The 16,437-nt window shown below is 40.0% G+C and overlaps 1 protein-coding gene across 6 annotated transcripts in view; it reads right to left on the reverse strand.

Moving 5' to 3' along the window:
* Nucleotides 1-85: 85 nt before the first annotated feature.
* The window catches only part of col14a1a (collagen, type XIV, alpha 1a), a 163,737-nt gene continuing 147,385 nt past the window's right edge, over nucleotides 86-16,437 (reverse strand). For 5 of the 6 annotated variants that reach the window (XM_086310881.1, XM_086310882.1, XM_086310880.1 and 2 more), the window contains 7 exons: nucleotides 16,340-16,411; nucleotides 13,815-13,850; nucleotides 11,620-11,686; nucleotides 11,285-11,476; nucleotides 7,492-7,569; nucleotides 6,316-6,471; nucleotides 1,459-2,548 (listed from right to left, as the gene is read on the reverse strand). In XM_086310881.1, the coding sequence (XP_086167007.1) occupies nucleotides 2,520-2,548; nucleotides 6,316-6,471; nucleotides 7,492-7,569; nucleotides 11,285-11,476; nucleotides 11,620-11,686; nucleotides 13,815-13,850; nucleotides 16,340-16,411 (630 nt within the window). In that variant the 3' untranslated portion in view covers nucleotides 1,459-2,519. Of the gene's footprint in view, nucleotides 1,406-1,458; nucleotides 2,549-6,315; nucleotides 6,472-7,491; nucleotides 7,570-11,284; nucleotides 11,477-11,619; nucleotides 11,687-13,814; nucleotides 13,851-16,339; nucleotides 16,412-16,437 lie in introns of those variants that run through there. The other variant, XM_086310883.1, reaches the window with a different exon arrangement.

A 16,437-nucleotide genomic window follows, 5' to 3' on the forward strand; every position in this document is an offset into this window, starting at 1 on the left:
TGTCGAATGTTGTTTTTACAAAAGTGTTGTAAACTCTGGGTTTTTGACCCTTTTGCGCTGTTAAACAAATGACCAAAGCCAATTCTTGTAGTCTCATTACAGATTTATTGGTTATAAAAGCAAACAAAATAGAAAATAAATAAGTCCATATTGTACCAAAGGGTGCGGTAGCGAGACACATTCCTTATTAAAGCTATTCACGGTTGACATTTAAAATCCAGACCGGGACCAGCTCGTAGCAACACGTCTGCTGCTTGTTTTTCTGACTGCAGTGCAAGAGGGGTTCTTATTGATTTCACAGAGAGGCGAGAGGATTTTCTTCTTCTTTTTTTTTTTTTTTTGTAATAATAACTGACTTCAGGTCTTATTCCAGAAAGAGGTCAGAGTTCAGCCAGTGAGCAAACAGCTTCCACAGTGAGCAGGCCCAAATTTGCATAAGAAATAAAAGGGAACATAATGAACATAACAATGTTCTTTAAATTCACAAAAGCCCCCCGAAATAAAATAAAATCCAGAACAGTAACAAGCGCCAATGTTCAAATTAAAAAGAAATTATCTTTTTTTAAGTGTGCTTCTAAGTGTTCAGGGAAAGGAGTTTGATTGGTCTGGGTTTCATGTCCACTAAGAACACCACTTTTCAACAGTTGGTACAAAAACAAAGACAACCAGAGGAAACATGATTCATCATTATAAAAAAGCAGCCTGCGCAAATGTTACCAGCTGAACTAAAACAACCCAGTTAGTTACAACCAAAACAAGAGGCGCGGGTTCCACTTCCATGCAGCTCCACACAAAAGTTGCTAAATCGGCTGTGAGATGGGAAGGAACAAGTCTTACCTTGACATTATCAAATGGGCGTTGCTAAACATAGATCAGGCACTTTTTGGACCTCCCTTTTACAGAGATATGGTACAAGAGTCCACAGAGCTATTTACAATGTTTCACCTGATGGGGGTGGGGCTGGGGGATCCCACCGGGGACACGGGAGGGAAGGGACGGAAGTTCTCGCCACAGTTTCAGGTGTTTTATATGCATGTCTCAGCTCCTTGCGTTTTGTGGGAACATCTTTATCTTGAGGACTTTAATTCGTCTTTCATCTAAAGTCCTCCATCCTCGCTCTCCTCCATTACGTCGACATCCCGCAAAAACCTCCCGGCGATGCCCGGTGACCTCAGCTCCACGTCTTCGGAGTAGGTGGGGCTGAAGTGGTAACCGTAGTTGATGTGTGCCAGCTGAGAAGGCTGTTGAGGGTAGTACTGAGGGGGATAACCACGATAATAGGGGTCCTGCTCCTCCTCCTCCTCCTCACCCCCTCCTCGGTTGTTGTAGGCCTCTGCAGCAGGGTGGTGTGGCTGATTGTAGGGAGGACTGTAGGGCTGGTAGGCGCCATGAGGCAAAGCTTGAACTGGGGTGGTGGGAATATTTAGGATCAGTGAAGAGTGTTTCTGCATCAGCACAGCAAACACAAAGCCAGTACTACAGGAGAGCGTGGAGCGAGGTTAAGGCCAACACAAGAGTACGGTATAAAAGAAGCACAGTGGGAAAGTGAGGCATGCACAGATTCAGAAATAGCTTCACAGCAGGTTAAAATCATTTCAACCAGTCAACAATTCTTACTTCTTTGATGGTGAAATGACTTCTCTGCAGAAGCAGATTCAGGACCCGGGACAGAGTCCAAAAGATTGGGTTAATAAGGAAGTAGTTTAATGGAACTGAAGACGGCTCTAATCTCTGCCCCAGTATCGCCCAGATGTGATTAGTTTTCCAGGAATGAAAATGATCACATTATATCAGGCGTAAAAACTGAGATTTTCTGTCCATCTTGCAGAAACTGAGATGCACTAATAGCTGGGATGTTCAGTAATGAAAGCAGCCAGTCAACATCAAAGCAATCCATCACTATTTAGCTGATTTGTCTGGCTTTTGAAAGATGAGATTAGCTTTTATGAGATCTGAGTTTAAAGCAGGGTGAAGCAAAGGCTGCGGCAGCAAAGCTTTGCATACACGAGTATCTGTCGACAGGTGGTCCTGTTGACGACGAGCGGGGGCTGTTTTTTGTGGAAAAGTGAGTCAAATTGCTCGTATTTTTCCTTCGACACGGGAAAATAACTAGTTTAATGAAGCAGTTCTTATCAAAATACTTTACTCACGGGTGCATGAAGTCTGAAAATCTGGTGTGGTTGTGTACAAACCTGCACCGAACGACGGCGTAACGATTTCTAAAATGAGAAAACCAGCTTGCTTTTAAACTGATGTGCCTTTAAAAAAACCCTAAAGAAAAAAAAATCTTAGAAATAGCTAAAAAAACAAAACAAAAGGTCTCCAGAGAAGAAAAATGTGATAATCGCTGCTGCAGGGACTGCAGTTTCAAAAGTGTCAGGACTTATCCATCCCAGGAAATATGGCAGCCTTTAGGGAATAACAGGAGTTTCTTCAGTATTTAGTCTTTTCTTTTTAAAAGAGGACGCAGGAGGAGGTGAGCACAGGTGGAGGAGAGGAGCATGGTTCAAGAATGCTCCTCAGTAGTCATTCCTATAATCCTGTTGAACTTCAGAACGAGAGATGCAGGGAGGAGAGGGAAGGAAAAAAAGAACCAGAGAGAAGATGTTACTTCATATCAGAAAGAAAACCCAGTGAACCAAAAGAGTTAAACCTCATAAACGACACCGACTGTGCTTCCTCAGCTGCTTCGATGTGGCTTTTGAGGTGGAAAAAAATATCAGTGTTGTAATCTATGTTTCTTCTTAGGAGAAACAAAAAGCACAAACTGAGAAATTAGTTCAAATAAACACTGTGACATTTTTATAAAGTGTTTGGAGAATGTTTAGAAAATGTGTCAGATCTTTATTTTACCTTTCTGGATGTTAGAAAGTGCAAATAAAGATTTCTAACACGGAAAACAGATGACAAGGAAAACACGCCTTATGAGTCACCCTGACTGAGATCTTAGGAAGACATCTGTTGCAGTTAAATACAACACATTCAAAAATGTACATTCAGGCAAATTCAGAAAAAATAGCTCTAAAGGAATGAGACCTATGAAGCTTGTGCCAGTTTTTCTGATGCATCACCATTTATATCTACATAAAACATATTTTTCTTACAAGATCAATATAAACAAACAGTTTAAACTGATCTTGAGCATAACATATAGTGTGAAACACTTCACATTGCTCTGTCTAAAAGTAACAACATCCTGTCTTTCACCATCTTAAAGGGCCCATAAACCAATGTGCATTTTCTAAAGGCTATGCACCAGATTATTTTGGCAAACAGCACCCCAGTGAAGTGTGTATGTTTGAAGACAGCTGGACTGCCTTTTGTACCATCTTAATGTTTAGCTAAGCAGCTTTTGGTTTAGTTGTAGGCAAAAAAGTATTGGGCCACACCTCTTAATGACTTGCCAAAGGTGTAGGAAATCAAGCACCTAACCATGCAATCTTCCTTTACAAACATTCGTGAAAGCTTGGGTCGTTCTGAAGAGCTCACTGGATTTGAGCGTGGAACTGTGCTGCAGTAAGTTTCTTCCCATCAGCTTCAAGTGCGATTATTGCAAATTGCAAGGGTTTATCAATCATAGCAACTCAGCCACATAGTTACAGATCACGTAAAGTCACACAGTGAGGTCATCAAATGCCAGTGTGTAAAAGTCTCAGATGCTCTGCTGACTCAATATCTTTGGAGACTTTGAAAAACCTCCCTTTGAATTAACATCAGCACAGAAAGTGTGCACTGTGAGTTTACATGGCCGAGCAGCTCCTGTAGGCGTAACGTGAAGGTGGCCCGGTACTTTTATCCAAATAGTGTATTTTACAAGATTTTAACAACTTAGGAATGTGGGAAAAGGACTTTAATCACCCTTGTTTGGGATAAGATCAATTAGGCCAAACTAAAGTTAATAATTTACATATATCCTTTGATGTAATATTTTATACTTTTTCCATATATTTAGATTGGTAATGGCTGACATTTGATGGTTAAAAACCTCATATATCATCTTGAAGCCGTGACACTGATCCTTGTGTAATGCACTAACTGAGCCATGATATGTTAACTACACTATTCAGGTTGACAAATACAAATGTAGGAATAAATTCTACTTGTCACAAAGACACAGTTTGAGGCCGCATTTTATTTGCTTTAAAATTAAAAAAAAAAACTTATTTTAAGTGGTCAGGGAGGCTGTGTTTAATCTGTGCACATTTGGGACTAGCACTGAGGATTCTCGCAAGTCATAAAGTACAAAAAGACACCATTCAGACTGGAATCCATCACTATAAAATAAATCTGGTTTGATGGATGAAGTAATGTCTCATCTATCAGCTACTTTTAGACGATGATACATCATCAGGGCAACTTGTCAGAGTCTGTTAGACGTGTAACGTCCAAGCTGAGATGGCCCAAGACCCTATAAAGCCCTGCAATGGCCTCATCGGTATGAATATTCAATGTCGTCAAAGACGTGTGTGCAACTGCATATTTTATTTGATCTAAATACAGATGAATAGCTTTGGCCTTCTAACGTCTTAATCCATCGGTGTGGACATGAATGTATAAACTTCACAGTGGAACAGCCATAAAAGTCGGGTAGCTCTCAAATTCCCCGAACACTTTTACAAGAACAATAACTGTGCCAGAAACAGCTGTCACTGTGAAAACAATATTTGAGTGTTTTACACATATAAAAGATGCTTTATAAGGGCGTATAAAGACCAAACAGGCCTGGTTTTGTTTAAGCTGCTTAGAGCAGCAAGTTAGCAAACATAAAAATAAACCAAATTGCTCAGAATAAAAGTAATATCGCTCGAATACAGAAGGACAAATCAGGGCAAGTCTGGATAAACAGCAGTGAAGAATGTTTTGGTAAGGTCTGGATATTTCATGTTTTGACTCTGGTCACAAAAATATTCCAGTCAAGATGTTATTTCGATTCCTGGTGGCAGCTCCTCACCTACTGTGCACACTTTTTATGAATGTGCATTTGTATTCATTTGTCTGCAGCACACGTTCTGCTCTGTTATGCCCCCCATATGAAGCTATTAAAAACACATAACTAAACCTAAAGAGAAATCAGTTGATCCTTTTGTGTGGATAAGACAACATTGTAGTTGGATTCTTGCTGATAATTTGAACCTAAAATCTAATGTGGAATTTTAGCTTTTCCATACTGGGGGAAAATTAGGGCAACTGCACCGATGCTTTTGTTTCCTGCACCTCTCTTTCTTTTTCATTGCCTTGATTTGATAAAGAGTTATTACAGAAAAGCAAAGCACACACAAATATGTGGATCACCTCGTTCTCTGTTTTTGTAATGCAGCTTTGTTCCAACCAGTCATTAAATATCTGAGAGTGGCATCTCAATGATGGGGACTGAATTTGCTGCTTTAAAACAGCTGACAGGTTACAACAGCTAATGATTACACTGAAAACAGGAATACTGAATGTAAATTGAGGTTCATCAAAGTGACATTTTTCATTTGTGCAATAACAATTATTTTGGGAATTATGAATTACTTTTTTACACCTCTTTAAAATAGCCTTAAAAACAAGTACAGCATAGTAACACTCCCTGTAGAAACCTGTATGTACTACTACTTCCACGTGGGAACCAGTATTGCCAATGTAACTGCAATCGTGAGTCATAATTTTAAGTTATACTTTGTTAATTGCATTCATCATATTTTCAAAGAAAATCAGCCTAACTGACAATTACTAAATATATCAGTTAAGCATTTTTGTATTTACGATTTTCACCAGAATTTAGCTGAAAAACAAATCATGAGTAACAAGATGTTGGATATTGGGATTACTTCCGCTCCTTTTGAAGTCTGCAGGAAAACGTCTTTCTGACATGACTTCTTTCCTGATGATTTTATAGGTTCTTTGCTGATGTTGAATAAAATGTGAAGTCTGCTTTGTAAATCTTGGTCATACTATGATTCAATATTGAGGATTATCTGTCAATCACACATCAGTAGCCAGTGAGTGTGCGGTCAGATCCATCCCTCCTCATCACGTCTGCTTTTTTGTAACTAAGAAATAAATGTGTGACATCACGGTAGCAACATGCATCTTTCATTCTGTTTATAACTGTGATACAACTGCAATCTCATGTTACCTTAGTAAGAACTCAACTACATATGTTTTGTGTGTCTGAAAAAACCAAAACATTTGGCCGATATGTTGGCTTTTTAAATTGACAAATATTGGTATCAGTCCTAAAAATCCAATATTGGTCAGGTTTTATGTACCTCTGCCAAATCCTACACCCTTTATTTAAAATGGTACCAATGCATGAAGTTGAATGATATTTACCTCCCACGTTGTATCCCAAACAGGAGTTTGCATCACAGTATCCAGGCTGACCAGCTGGTCCTGTGGTCCCTGGATTCCCGGGCCTCCCCGGTGTCCCTGGGTTACCAGGTCGACCAGGTGGGCCCTGGCTACCTGTCCGTCCTTCACCTGGCAAACCTTAAGATTAAGGAAAGTGTTCTGGTTAAAAAAACAACAAAAACTCCCAAAATCCAAGTGTTTGTTTGACATTTAGTAAAACGATTCTCAGCAGATGATGCTGGGTGTGAAGGAATAAAGGGAAAACCACACAATTAACAATGGCAGCCTGTGTACAACCTGTCACTGTACCATCACCTCTTCAATGGCTTTTAAATCCTGTCTCCTCTATTAGCTGGAAAAACATGATCTGAAGGCAGCAAGTGTTTGTTTGTCACTTGTGGATAAGAAAGGTGATGGTGAATGTCATGAGGGCAGGAGCAGGAATAACACAGTTCTTCGCTCACGCTGAGCCAGAGGCATCTGTTTTCTGTTTTCACAGGAGAAACTGCCCCACCAGGACTCACTTCAGCAGTCAGCAGAAATATGAAATCAATATTTGGATGGGAGTTTCTTTTGCCAGGGGCTAAAATTATCATCCCACAAATATTTCAGAAAAGTACAAGGTCCCCACACCTCTCCTCAGCACCCTCATCTTAGAAGAGACTTCCTTTTTCAAAATCTGAAGTTTGGGCTTCCTTTTTTTTAGTTATCTGATCACAGCAAAGTTTTGTCAGCTTGTTCTAGAAGTATTGATCGCAGTAAACAGAAAATCCCAGCACTGACATATTTTCATAACACGAGCCTCAAATTCCACAAAGTGTACCGGGAAATCAATACAGAGAATTATATTCATGGTCCAAAATGCCTGCTTGCTTTCCTCAGACAGCGATTCAACAGAGAGTAAAGTAAATCCAAAGCAGATTAAGTCTCTGTGCCATTTAATTCCATTGTTTCAATATTTGAAGCCGCTGTGGTTTATTCAGTGGAAACACAGTGAATATCTCCCATACGGTAGCTCCAGCTGAAAACACCAATAAGAAATGTTCAGGAGCAGAAAGATGCCAAATGATCAGATTTAGAAGCAGCTACAGCGCCTTGATGTGTAGCTTGGAGAACGCTGGAGAGAGAGTGTTGAGTATTCCCGGGCTCGTCTCTTACCAGGAGATCCGGGTGGTCCTCGAGGCCCCTGAGTCCCAACCCCTGGAGTCCCCCTTTCTCCCTTCTCTCCTGGCAGACCTGGAAACCAACAAAGAGATGCACATTTAAACATAAATTCACATCTTACATCTGTCCTCTTGGGTGTCTGCACAGATTAAGGGTTTATAAGCTTTATATGCAGGAGGGAAGGCACAGGTGGAGTAAATGGTGAACCTGATGGTGAACCAACATGTTTCTCAAAGGGCAGGTAAACATCCTAATACTTTTTTACCGGTTTGCTGTAACATATTACAATTACAATTATATAATGGACAGGGACATAATGTTTGGACTCTCAGCTTTTATTTGAGGGTATCCACGTTCAAATTGGATGAAGGGTTTAGGAATTTCAGCTCCTTAACAAGTTCCAACCTCTTTGTAAAGGGACTAAAAGTAATTGACTCAAAGCCTCTTTCATGGGCAGGTGTGGGCAATTCCTTTGTTATGTCATCAGTTAGGCAGATGAAAGGCCTGGAGTTGATTGGAGGTGTGGTGCTTGCATTTGGAAGATTTTGCTGTGAACAGACAACATGCAGTCAAAGGAGGTCTCCATGCAGGTAAAAAAATGAGCTGCGAAAATAGAAGAAAAAAAAACATCAGAGAAATTGCCACAATAGTACGAATGGCAAAATTTACAGTTTGGTACATCCCGAGAAGGAAAGAAAGTTCTGGTGAACTGAGCAAGCAAAGAGACCTAGACGTCCATGGAAGATAAGAGTGGTGGATGTTCGCAGAATCTTTTTCATGTTTAAGAGAAACCCCTTCACAACAGCCAACCAAGCGAACAACACTCTACAGGAGGTAGGAGTATCGATATCCAAGTCTACCATAAAGAGAAGACTGCATGAAAGTAAATACAGAGGGTTCACTGCAAGGTGTAAGTCACTCATAAATCTCAGCAAAAAAAAAGGGTAGATTGGACTAAAAAAAAAAAAAAGCTGGCAGAGTTGTGGAAAAATATTGTTGTACAGATGAAACCAAGATCAGCCTCCACCAGAATGATGGAAAGAAAAAAGTATGTTGAAGGTGTGGAACAGCTCATGATCCAAAGCATACCACATCATCTGTACAACATGGCAGAGGCAGTGTGATGGCTTGAACGTGCACGGCTGCCAGTGGTACTTGGAAACCCGTGTTTACTGATAATGTGGCACAGGTGTTCAGATACATACTGTCTTAAGCCAGTTGAGTATGCATTTCACTTGCTGAAGACTAAACTTCGGACAGAAAGGCCCACAAACAAACAGCAACTGAAAGCCACTGTAGTAAAGGCCTGGCAGAGCATCGAGGAGGAAACCCGGCATCTGGTGATGTCCATGAGTTCAAGACTTCAGGCTGTTATTGCCAGCAAAGGGTTTTCACCCAAGTATTAGAAACAAACATTTTATTTACAGTTATTTAATTTGTCCAATTACTTCTGAGCCGCTGAAACGAAGGGATTGTGTTTAAAAAATGATTTAGCTCATCTCATTTTTATGCAATCTTTTTGTTCAGCCTGCTGAATCAAAGCTGAACATCTGAAAGACTTCAACTGCATCTGAGTTATTTAATTTATTATTAATATTATTATTTATTTGTCTGTTATATTTAAGATCCATATTTTTTATTTATTCCTGATTAAAAATGCCAAATAAAAACATTTTTATGAGTTTTTAATGCACTTTATCTGCATTTTAATTGTCTTCATGCCTTTTGGCAAATGAACCAGATTATTGATGTTCAAACAGGTTCATTTGTTTTTGAAGTCTAATGATGGCCAATCTCTTTGAGCCTTACTTACAATATCAAATACAAATTCAACAGTGAATTAATGTCATATATGTCTGCTCAATTTTTCATGAAATAACAAAGGAACGGGCCTCTCCAGGCCATGAATCCGCTCCTCACTCAGCTGTCCAATTACTTTAGATTGTCTAAAAATGAGGTACAGTGTATAAAAAAACATTCCAAATAATAATTCCCATCTTGGTTGTTTGGCTTAGAATCCACCACGGTGGAGCCAAAAATACAAAAATGCAAATTATTAGCCTAACTGTAGTTTCAAGCATTCATTTGTTGTAGTCGTCCTTCCAAAATGTCCCAAACCTAAAGGTGTCTACAGACTGTAACATGAGTTCATTGCACCTTCACAAGTGTTAAGTTTGAACACTATTACCAAACAATGTATAATATGGCACAACCTCTTACTTTTGTTTGTTTGTTCGGATGAGTAGGTCTTACATTTACTGTCTCTATCAGTAGTTAAGCTTCTGAGTAATTGTCCAATACTTGCTCTTCCAACGTTGTATTATATGAATATTTTCATAGAAAATTTGCTAAATGAATTATGCCTCTGTGATCAGCCCAATAAAATGTATGATAAACCCAACGTCTGCTCTGCGCAGCTGTTCGAATGACCTAATGGAATATTTTTGTACACTCTAATATTAAAGAACCACATAAAACTAATGTGCAGATTTTCTGCCGTGCTGCTTTTACGACCGCCTTAATCAATCGCATCAATAAAAAGGAAGTAAGCACCACGAGGCTGGAAAACATTTGACATTACCTCAAATAAAAATGCGTTTTCTACTACGGTGGCTTCATTATGACTGTAACTTGATGATTGCAACTCCATTGTCTCACTGTCTGTCAATTTTACTGAAAATATTCTAATGTTGAGCCTGATTCTGGTAGCCCTGCGCTCACCATCTGTTCATAAGAAAGCCATACATCTTAGAATGGATGCTTACTCTGGTTTCAGTTCTATAAAACAGTAAATTAGTGTGTTTGTAGTAGACCAGTGGCTACAGATCATAAATGTCATTAGGGAGACTCAAAGACCTGAACCTTGACACTTCCTGACACAAGTTCAAGTGCTCTGAGCTTTCCAAAGCCTTCTCCGTGTGAGTGTGTAGGTGTGTGTGTGTGTGTGTGTGTGTGCGCGCAGGCTCATTCAGCATGTGGTTCTTCAGTGTGGGTTGCGTGTTTTCGTGATGAGAATGGAGCCTCATAAAGGCTGTTTCTCCTCTGAGGGCTCGTGGCAGGGGAATGACCTCATGGATATTAGAGTTACTGTCTTCTGGCCTGGACTGAACCTCACATGCTGACTGTGAGTTTGTCTGGAACCTACACAGACCACAAAATACAGCAAACAAGCAGGCGGGATTGAGAATTTCTTGCTTTTTTCCCCTCCCCGAATCCTTTCTTTTTCTCACTGATAATTAGTGACATGGAAAAACATGGAAGCTCAATGTGTTGAGCTTTTGGGGGTTTAAAGCAACTTTTCAAAATTCAGCATTTGTAATGTATAATTCACAGAGATGACGGGTTTCTGTCTGGACACTGACAATGTACAGCTGAAATAATGAGCACAGCAGAACCAGACAGGTTCATCTGATGGTACTCATAGTCAGAAAATTGGTACTTATTTTACTCAGAGTGCAACTCACACTAGGGGCTCTACTTTTCTCACTGCAGTTTTTATTTCATGTGTATCTCGCAGCTAATATTCCTATTATCTGTCTTAAAGATGTTAAATTACTTCAAAGGCTTGTGACTGTATTTTTCTTTATGTCTTGCTAAATATTACACACAAACACATGCCTAATAAATACTCAAGTTTCTGTCTTTTTGATGCTGTTAAATGTGGGATGTTGACTCCTCAGCCATAGCAGTGATAAGGGGAAAAAATGACCGATGTGTGCCTGTTGACATGAGCTGTCTAATGTCAACAAACTCGGATTTTAACCATGAGCACAGCTTTATGTCTCACCCCTCTCGCCTGGTTGCCCGTTCTGGCCGTTAGTACCGGGAAAGCCTGGCCTCCCGGCTGGACCTTGCTCTCCCTGAGGACCAGGGGTGCCTCTCCTACCCGGCTCTCCTGGTGGTCCAGGCACTGTTCGGACTGACACCGCTGGCTGCATGGGGATCTGGTTCAGGAAGGAGTTGTAACGTGACAAGTGGCCTGAAATAGATGGTGGAGATTGAATGATTTGAAAACACCCAGATTTAACTTTTGACATTCATGTATGTTTTGTTATTTAAAAAAAATAATCAGAAGTAATGAAGCATGCTCGTGTTAATCTGTAAAAAATCGAGATTACTCACTCTGGATGAGCTGTTCACACACTTGACGTGCAATAGCTCGCACAGTCGCCTGGGACTGCACATCACCCTGGAAGAACAAACACAGAGCTCGTAGGATCTGACTTTACACAACCACACAGACATAAACTGCCAGACCAGACGTTGATAAAGTGGTGGGCGGGTGTTTTTTTATGGGTGTTTAATGAGTGTACTCCACCTTTACTCCACGCTGACACAAAACAGAAAGCCAGAACCATAGCAAGTACGTGAAAACTGGACGATTAAATATAAATCCAGATTTAATTACACTAATTATTTGGGCTAACTTTGTTGAGTGTGCTTCTATAGTTTGTATTTTAAAAATTAATCTTTTTTTTTTTTAAGCAGTTAACTTGTCATGAGGAGTACTACACAGGAGGTGTGAAAAACAACCCAGACTACATCTCAAAAAAGATGAAATTACAAAGCCAATAACAAAACGTTTGGGACGTTGTATTGCATGTAAAATGATTTGTGGCTCTCATAACCCATATATTATTCCCAATAAAAATAGAAAAAATATCAAATGTTAAAAAGTATTCACTATTTTAGGAAAAATATTAGCAATTTGATAGCAGCAACAGCATGTTTAGCATCCCCTCTTCTTTTAACAACAGCCTATAAACATCTGGTAACTGAAGACACCAGCTGTTGGTCTTTTGGGAGAGAAATGTTGTCCCATTGTTGATTGACACGGGACTTTACCTGCTCAGAAAGATTTTTTTATCATGATCTTCTTTATCATATTTTTTTTCATATTGTCATTTTGTTTAAAAAGTGGCTGTCAGTAGTTACTTAAGAGGCACTGTGTCAGTTTTGCCAAGCAAAAATTTAGAGAGGAAAATGTTTAAAAGGTTTGTAGCTTGTAATTTACCACAAATGTCATCAAATTTCACAGAGAATAGAAGCATGTCTCATTTATATGGACGAGCAGGATTCATGTGTAATTGCCACTGGTAGATGGCTCAGGGCTATGAGCATGGTCCCATATTTCTAGTCTTCAAAAAACAAGTATTTTAATGAAACAGATCAGAACTCAGGAAGGGAAATCTCATTACAAACACACATAGAGCGTAACTTTCATGTAGTTTTTAAGCTAATATCAGAGCTTTTATGTACCAAATGCAGCATTCAACAGGACTCATAGAGATCTGAAATGTGTAGATTAATGTCTTTATCTTAGAGTATGTAATATTACTTTAATTAATACCTGCATCAATCGCAGTACTTGCGAATGATGGAAATCTGACAATATTTCTTTGTCTTTTCTCACATATCGTGCTGGTCAGCTGTTATTCTGATGCTCCACCTGTGCTGTCGGATTTACCCAGAGAACAGCTGTGCAAACATCCACCGCCGATGAGCAGGTCTGCTTGTTTTTGTACTACTGAAGTGTGTGCTGCTTTCGATAAAATGTGGATCATTATTGAAGTGAACTGGCTACCTTGCACTCGACTGAGTGCATCTTTGCTAATTTGTCCTGCTTACTAAATTTGCCCCCTAATGTCAGATTATCTGAACCCCTGTCTCTCTGACTATGAGCATCAGGTGTTTGTTTATATAAGAGCAAGAATACACATTAAAAATAACATTGCATTAAAAATGTATTGTTTAAGAGTTACACAATTCACTAGAGCTTTCCTACCATCACAACTGGGCCACCTCACCCAAATATACACTAAGAAAAAAAAATCCTCTCGCACGTTTTCTCCCAGCCTTTCATGTCACGTTGTACTGAAATTAACTGCAGCAGGGTACAAATGTCCCCAATAGTTGCTTAAAACGAAGCAGAAACAGGAATTACAGGTTCGATTCAAGCTGGCAAGTTGCGTGTCTCTCAAGCCCTCGGCGGTGACGGCCTCTTTCCCGTGTCAGCAGAAATACAGACCCTGCACTGCTGCAAATTTGGACCATGAACACTGATTTGATTTGGTGCGCCTTAAACGAGGCTGAGGGAGAGCAAGAGGAATAGAGTGAACGTTTGTGCAAAAAGACGAACAGGAAATGGTAACTGCGTGCTGCAGTACGCTGCGGTTTCTCCACAACATGGGCGGGAGGTATTAGTGAGTAATTGTTAGAAGTTTTACTTCAGCAAAAATAACTGTATTTCCACAGCAAAATAAAACCAGTAAAACAAGATTTGCTCTAAAGAGCTGCAAAACAGTGGAAAGACTTACTCTTTCTCCTTTATCGCCTTTGGTACCAGCAGGACCCTGGAACATAAAAGCACATGAGGAGAATAAACAGTCAACAGGGCTGAATGCTCACACACAGCCATCTCTTTTTCTGTCCCCATCTTATCAAGCCCCATCTCTTCATCTCTTTTCATCTCTGACATAACAGCTAGTACAACTAAATACATCTAAAATATGACAAAATGAGCCCAGAGTCTTTGTTTTCTTTCCATAACACTCATGAGCTCCAAAGTTAGAGTGCTCACAAACAGAGGGCATCATCTGTGTCTTGGATGGGCTTGCTTTCCTCCAATGTCAACACTGTAAAGCACAGAGATGCATATCTGAACACGGTACGCGCATACTCTGAAATACCTGCCAAGCTTGCATATCAGAGGCAAATAAAAGACAAAGATTTCCTGGCCGCGTGGACCGTGAGCTGATACAATAAATATAAGTTTGATGCTGCTGCAGCTTTTGAATAGAGTTTTGTTTATCTTGGGAAAACGTGTCCTTGACCACCAACTGACAGGCTGCGTTTGTGTGTGTGAGGGAGGCTGAGCTGAGAGGGATAGAGAAAATGCGTGCATGCTGGCCTGGGATATTATATGCATATTATACCACAGATGATAAAAAGGCTTTGCCAACATTTGACACAGTGGCTGAATTGGAGTGCAGGTCTGAACAATAAAAGTCTCTTCCTGGACCTCTGCTGCGTGCCTGTTTGGAGGTTCTGAATCTTCCTGGGCACATAAATGTCGACTATCTCATCAGGTGCCAAAGAGCACAAGAAAGACAGAAGTACAGCTCTGGTATAAATCAAATTTCTTTTATGACTCAATCAAAAGTGTCTTTCCATCATGTCTTGTATACAAAGAGTCTTTCCAAAGTGCAGAGTTGGTGTTTTTTCACTCAAAATATTTCCCATTTTATCTGAGAAGGAAAGTCCACTTGCGAAGACTTCAAATGTGGACTCATAAAACAGCCACTAGGTTTGTTCCTTTTTTTCCTTTTCATAACTGGCAAACGCCAGCTAGTCAACCCCTCAGGTGGTTGACTAGCTGGAAACCACATCCAGAAACTGTATCTGGTCTCAGTCCCACAAACTCAGGATGTTGGCGAGAGCTACGACGTGTTTCAACATCTACTGACAACCAGAATGAGATTTGGCAAATATGCAAGTCAATCAAGGAGTAAAGCATATTTAGATTCTCACTCAGTCTTCTCCCTTCCAAAGACCTCCATGCATATGTTTTGTTCTAAGTCTCTATTCAAAAGCTTCATAAATCCCTATATTTACAGATGGCACATAGCATTTCCAGATGCACCATGTCTTCCCTAACAGAACAGTTTGGGTTTCACATTAGATGCTCGAGGCAAGAATTTGTAGAAAGTGCAGAATGACCTTCTTCTCTGCATTTTTAAACTCTATGCTCACACACTTATCTAATTTGTCAGAGTAGTGGGATAGATGTACCAGGTTCTACCTCAGACAAACAGGTAGAGTACTCCAGGACTCACTTCTGAAGCAAAGTGGTAAATTTCCCTCCAGAATTAACTGTCTGCTATTTTAAACAACTTGTTTAAGAAGAAAAATATTCTCCTGCAGCACTGGTGAAAGGTTGCAGGGGGCAGAACAGACACTGAATCAGTAATTTCTGGTTGAGATAAAGTTTGAAACTCAAAGTTTAATAAAACGCCAGGAAGGGAAATGTTTTTCCATTCATTTAATAGATGCATGTTTGTACATCTCGTAGAATCGCCAGATGTGATCTCTCACTGTTTTTGGGTATATGTTGAGGAGAGAGGAAGTGATTTATAGCCCTACTGTCTGAGCCAAACTTGCTGCTGGCCTGCAAAGCTGACCCAAGACTAGATTAGCTGTCACAGGACTCCACAGTATCATCTGTTCCTGTTAGCATTACACAAAGCATGGATCCCCACACCATCTCCTCAGCATCCTCATCTAAAATTATGTTTCCTGCACAAATTATTTTAAAGGGCTAAACAAGTCTGACTTACTGTACTTCGGATATTAAAGCTAAAATAAAAGTTTTGAGGCTTCTCAATTTGCGACCAGTAAATCATTAAGTTGACCTTAAGCACCTTGGTGGATGTAAGATGAATTCTTGTTAACATGTTAACATGACCCATATGCACACAGTACCAAAAACATGACCTCCTTGGCAGAGGTTGTGATGTTAGTTTGATTACTGCTCAAAAGCGGAGGAAAAGGGAAATATAAAGTGGAAGAGAACAAGACTTCCTCAAGGACTAATTACATCTGAATATGAGGAAAAAACAAAATGTGTATTTACACTTCCTAAACTTTGTGTAGGTAGGTTTATGTGAAGGTTGGTTAATATGGTTCTGGTCAGACAATAAGGTGTTTTCTTAGCATACACAGCGCATCATGTCATAATATTTCATTGCAAAGTCCTCAGATAAATGCAGTATCATACTAATCTTAACAACAACAAAAAAACAAAACCGAAAAACAAACAAACAAAAAAAACATTTTCACCCACAGGAACTCCTTGATCCCCTTGTGGCCCTGTTGGCCCACCTGGTCCTGGAGCTCCTGGTGCTCCTGGTGCTCCCTGAAAAAGGTGCAGATGGAGAACAA

Source organism: Aulonocara sp. 'chitande type north' Nkhata Bay, linkage group LG11 (assembly GCF_057382095.1).
Source record: "Aulonocara sp. 'chitande type north' Nkhata Bay isolate Kocher_YH1m ecotype deep benthic linkage group LG11, A_spYH_male_GT1.1, whole genome shotgun sequence".
Lineage (NCBI taxonomy): Eukaryota > Metazoa > Chordata > Actinopteri > Cichliformes > Cichlidae > Aulonocara > Aulonocara sp. 'chitande type north' Nkhata Bay.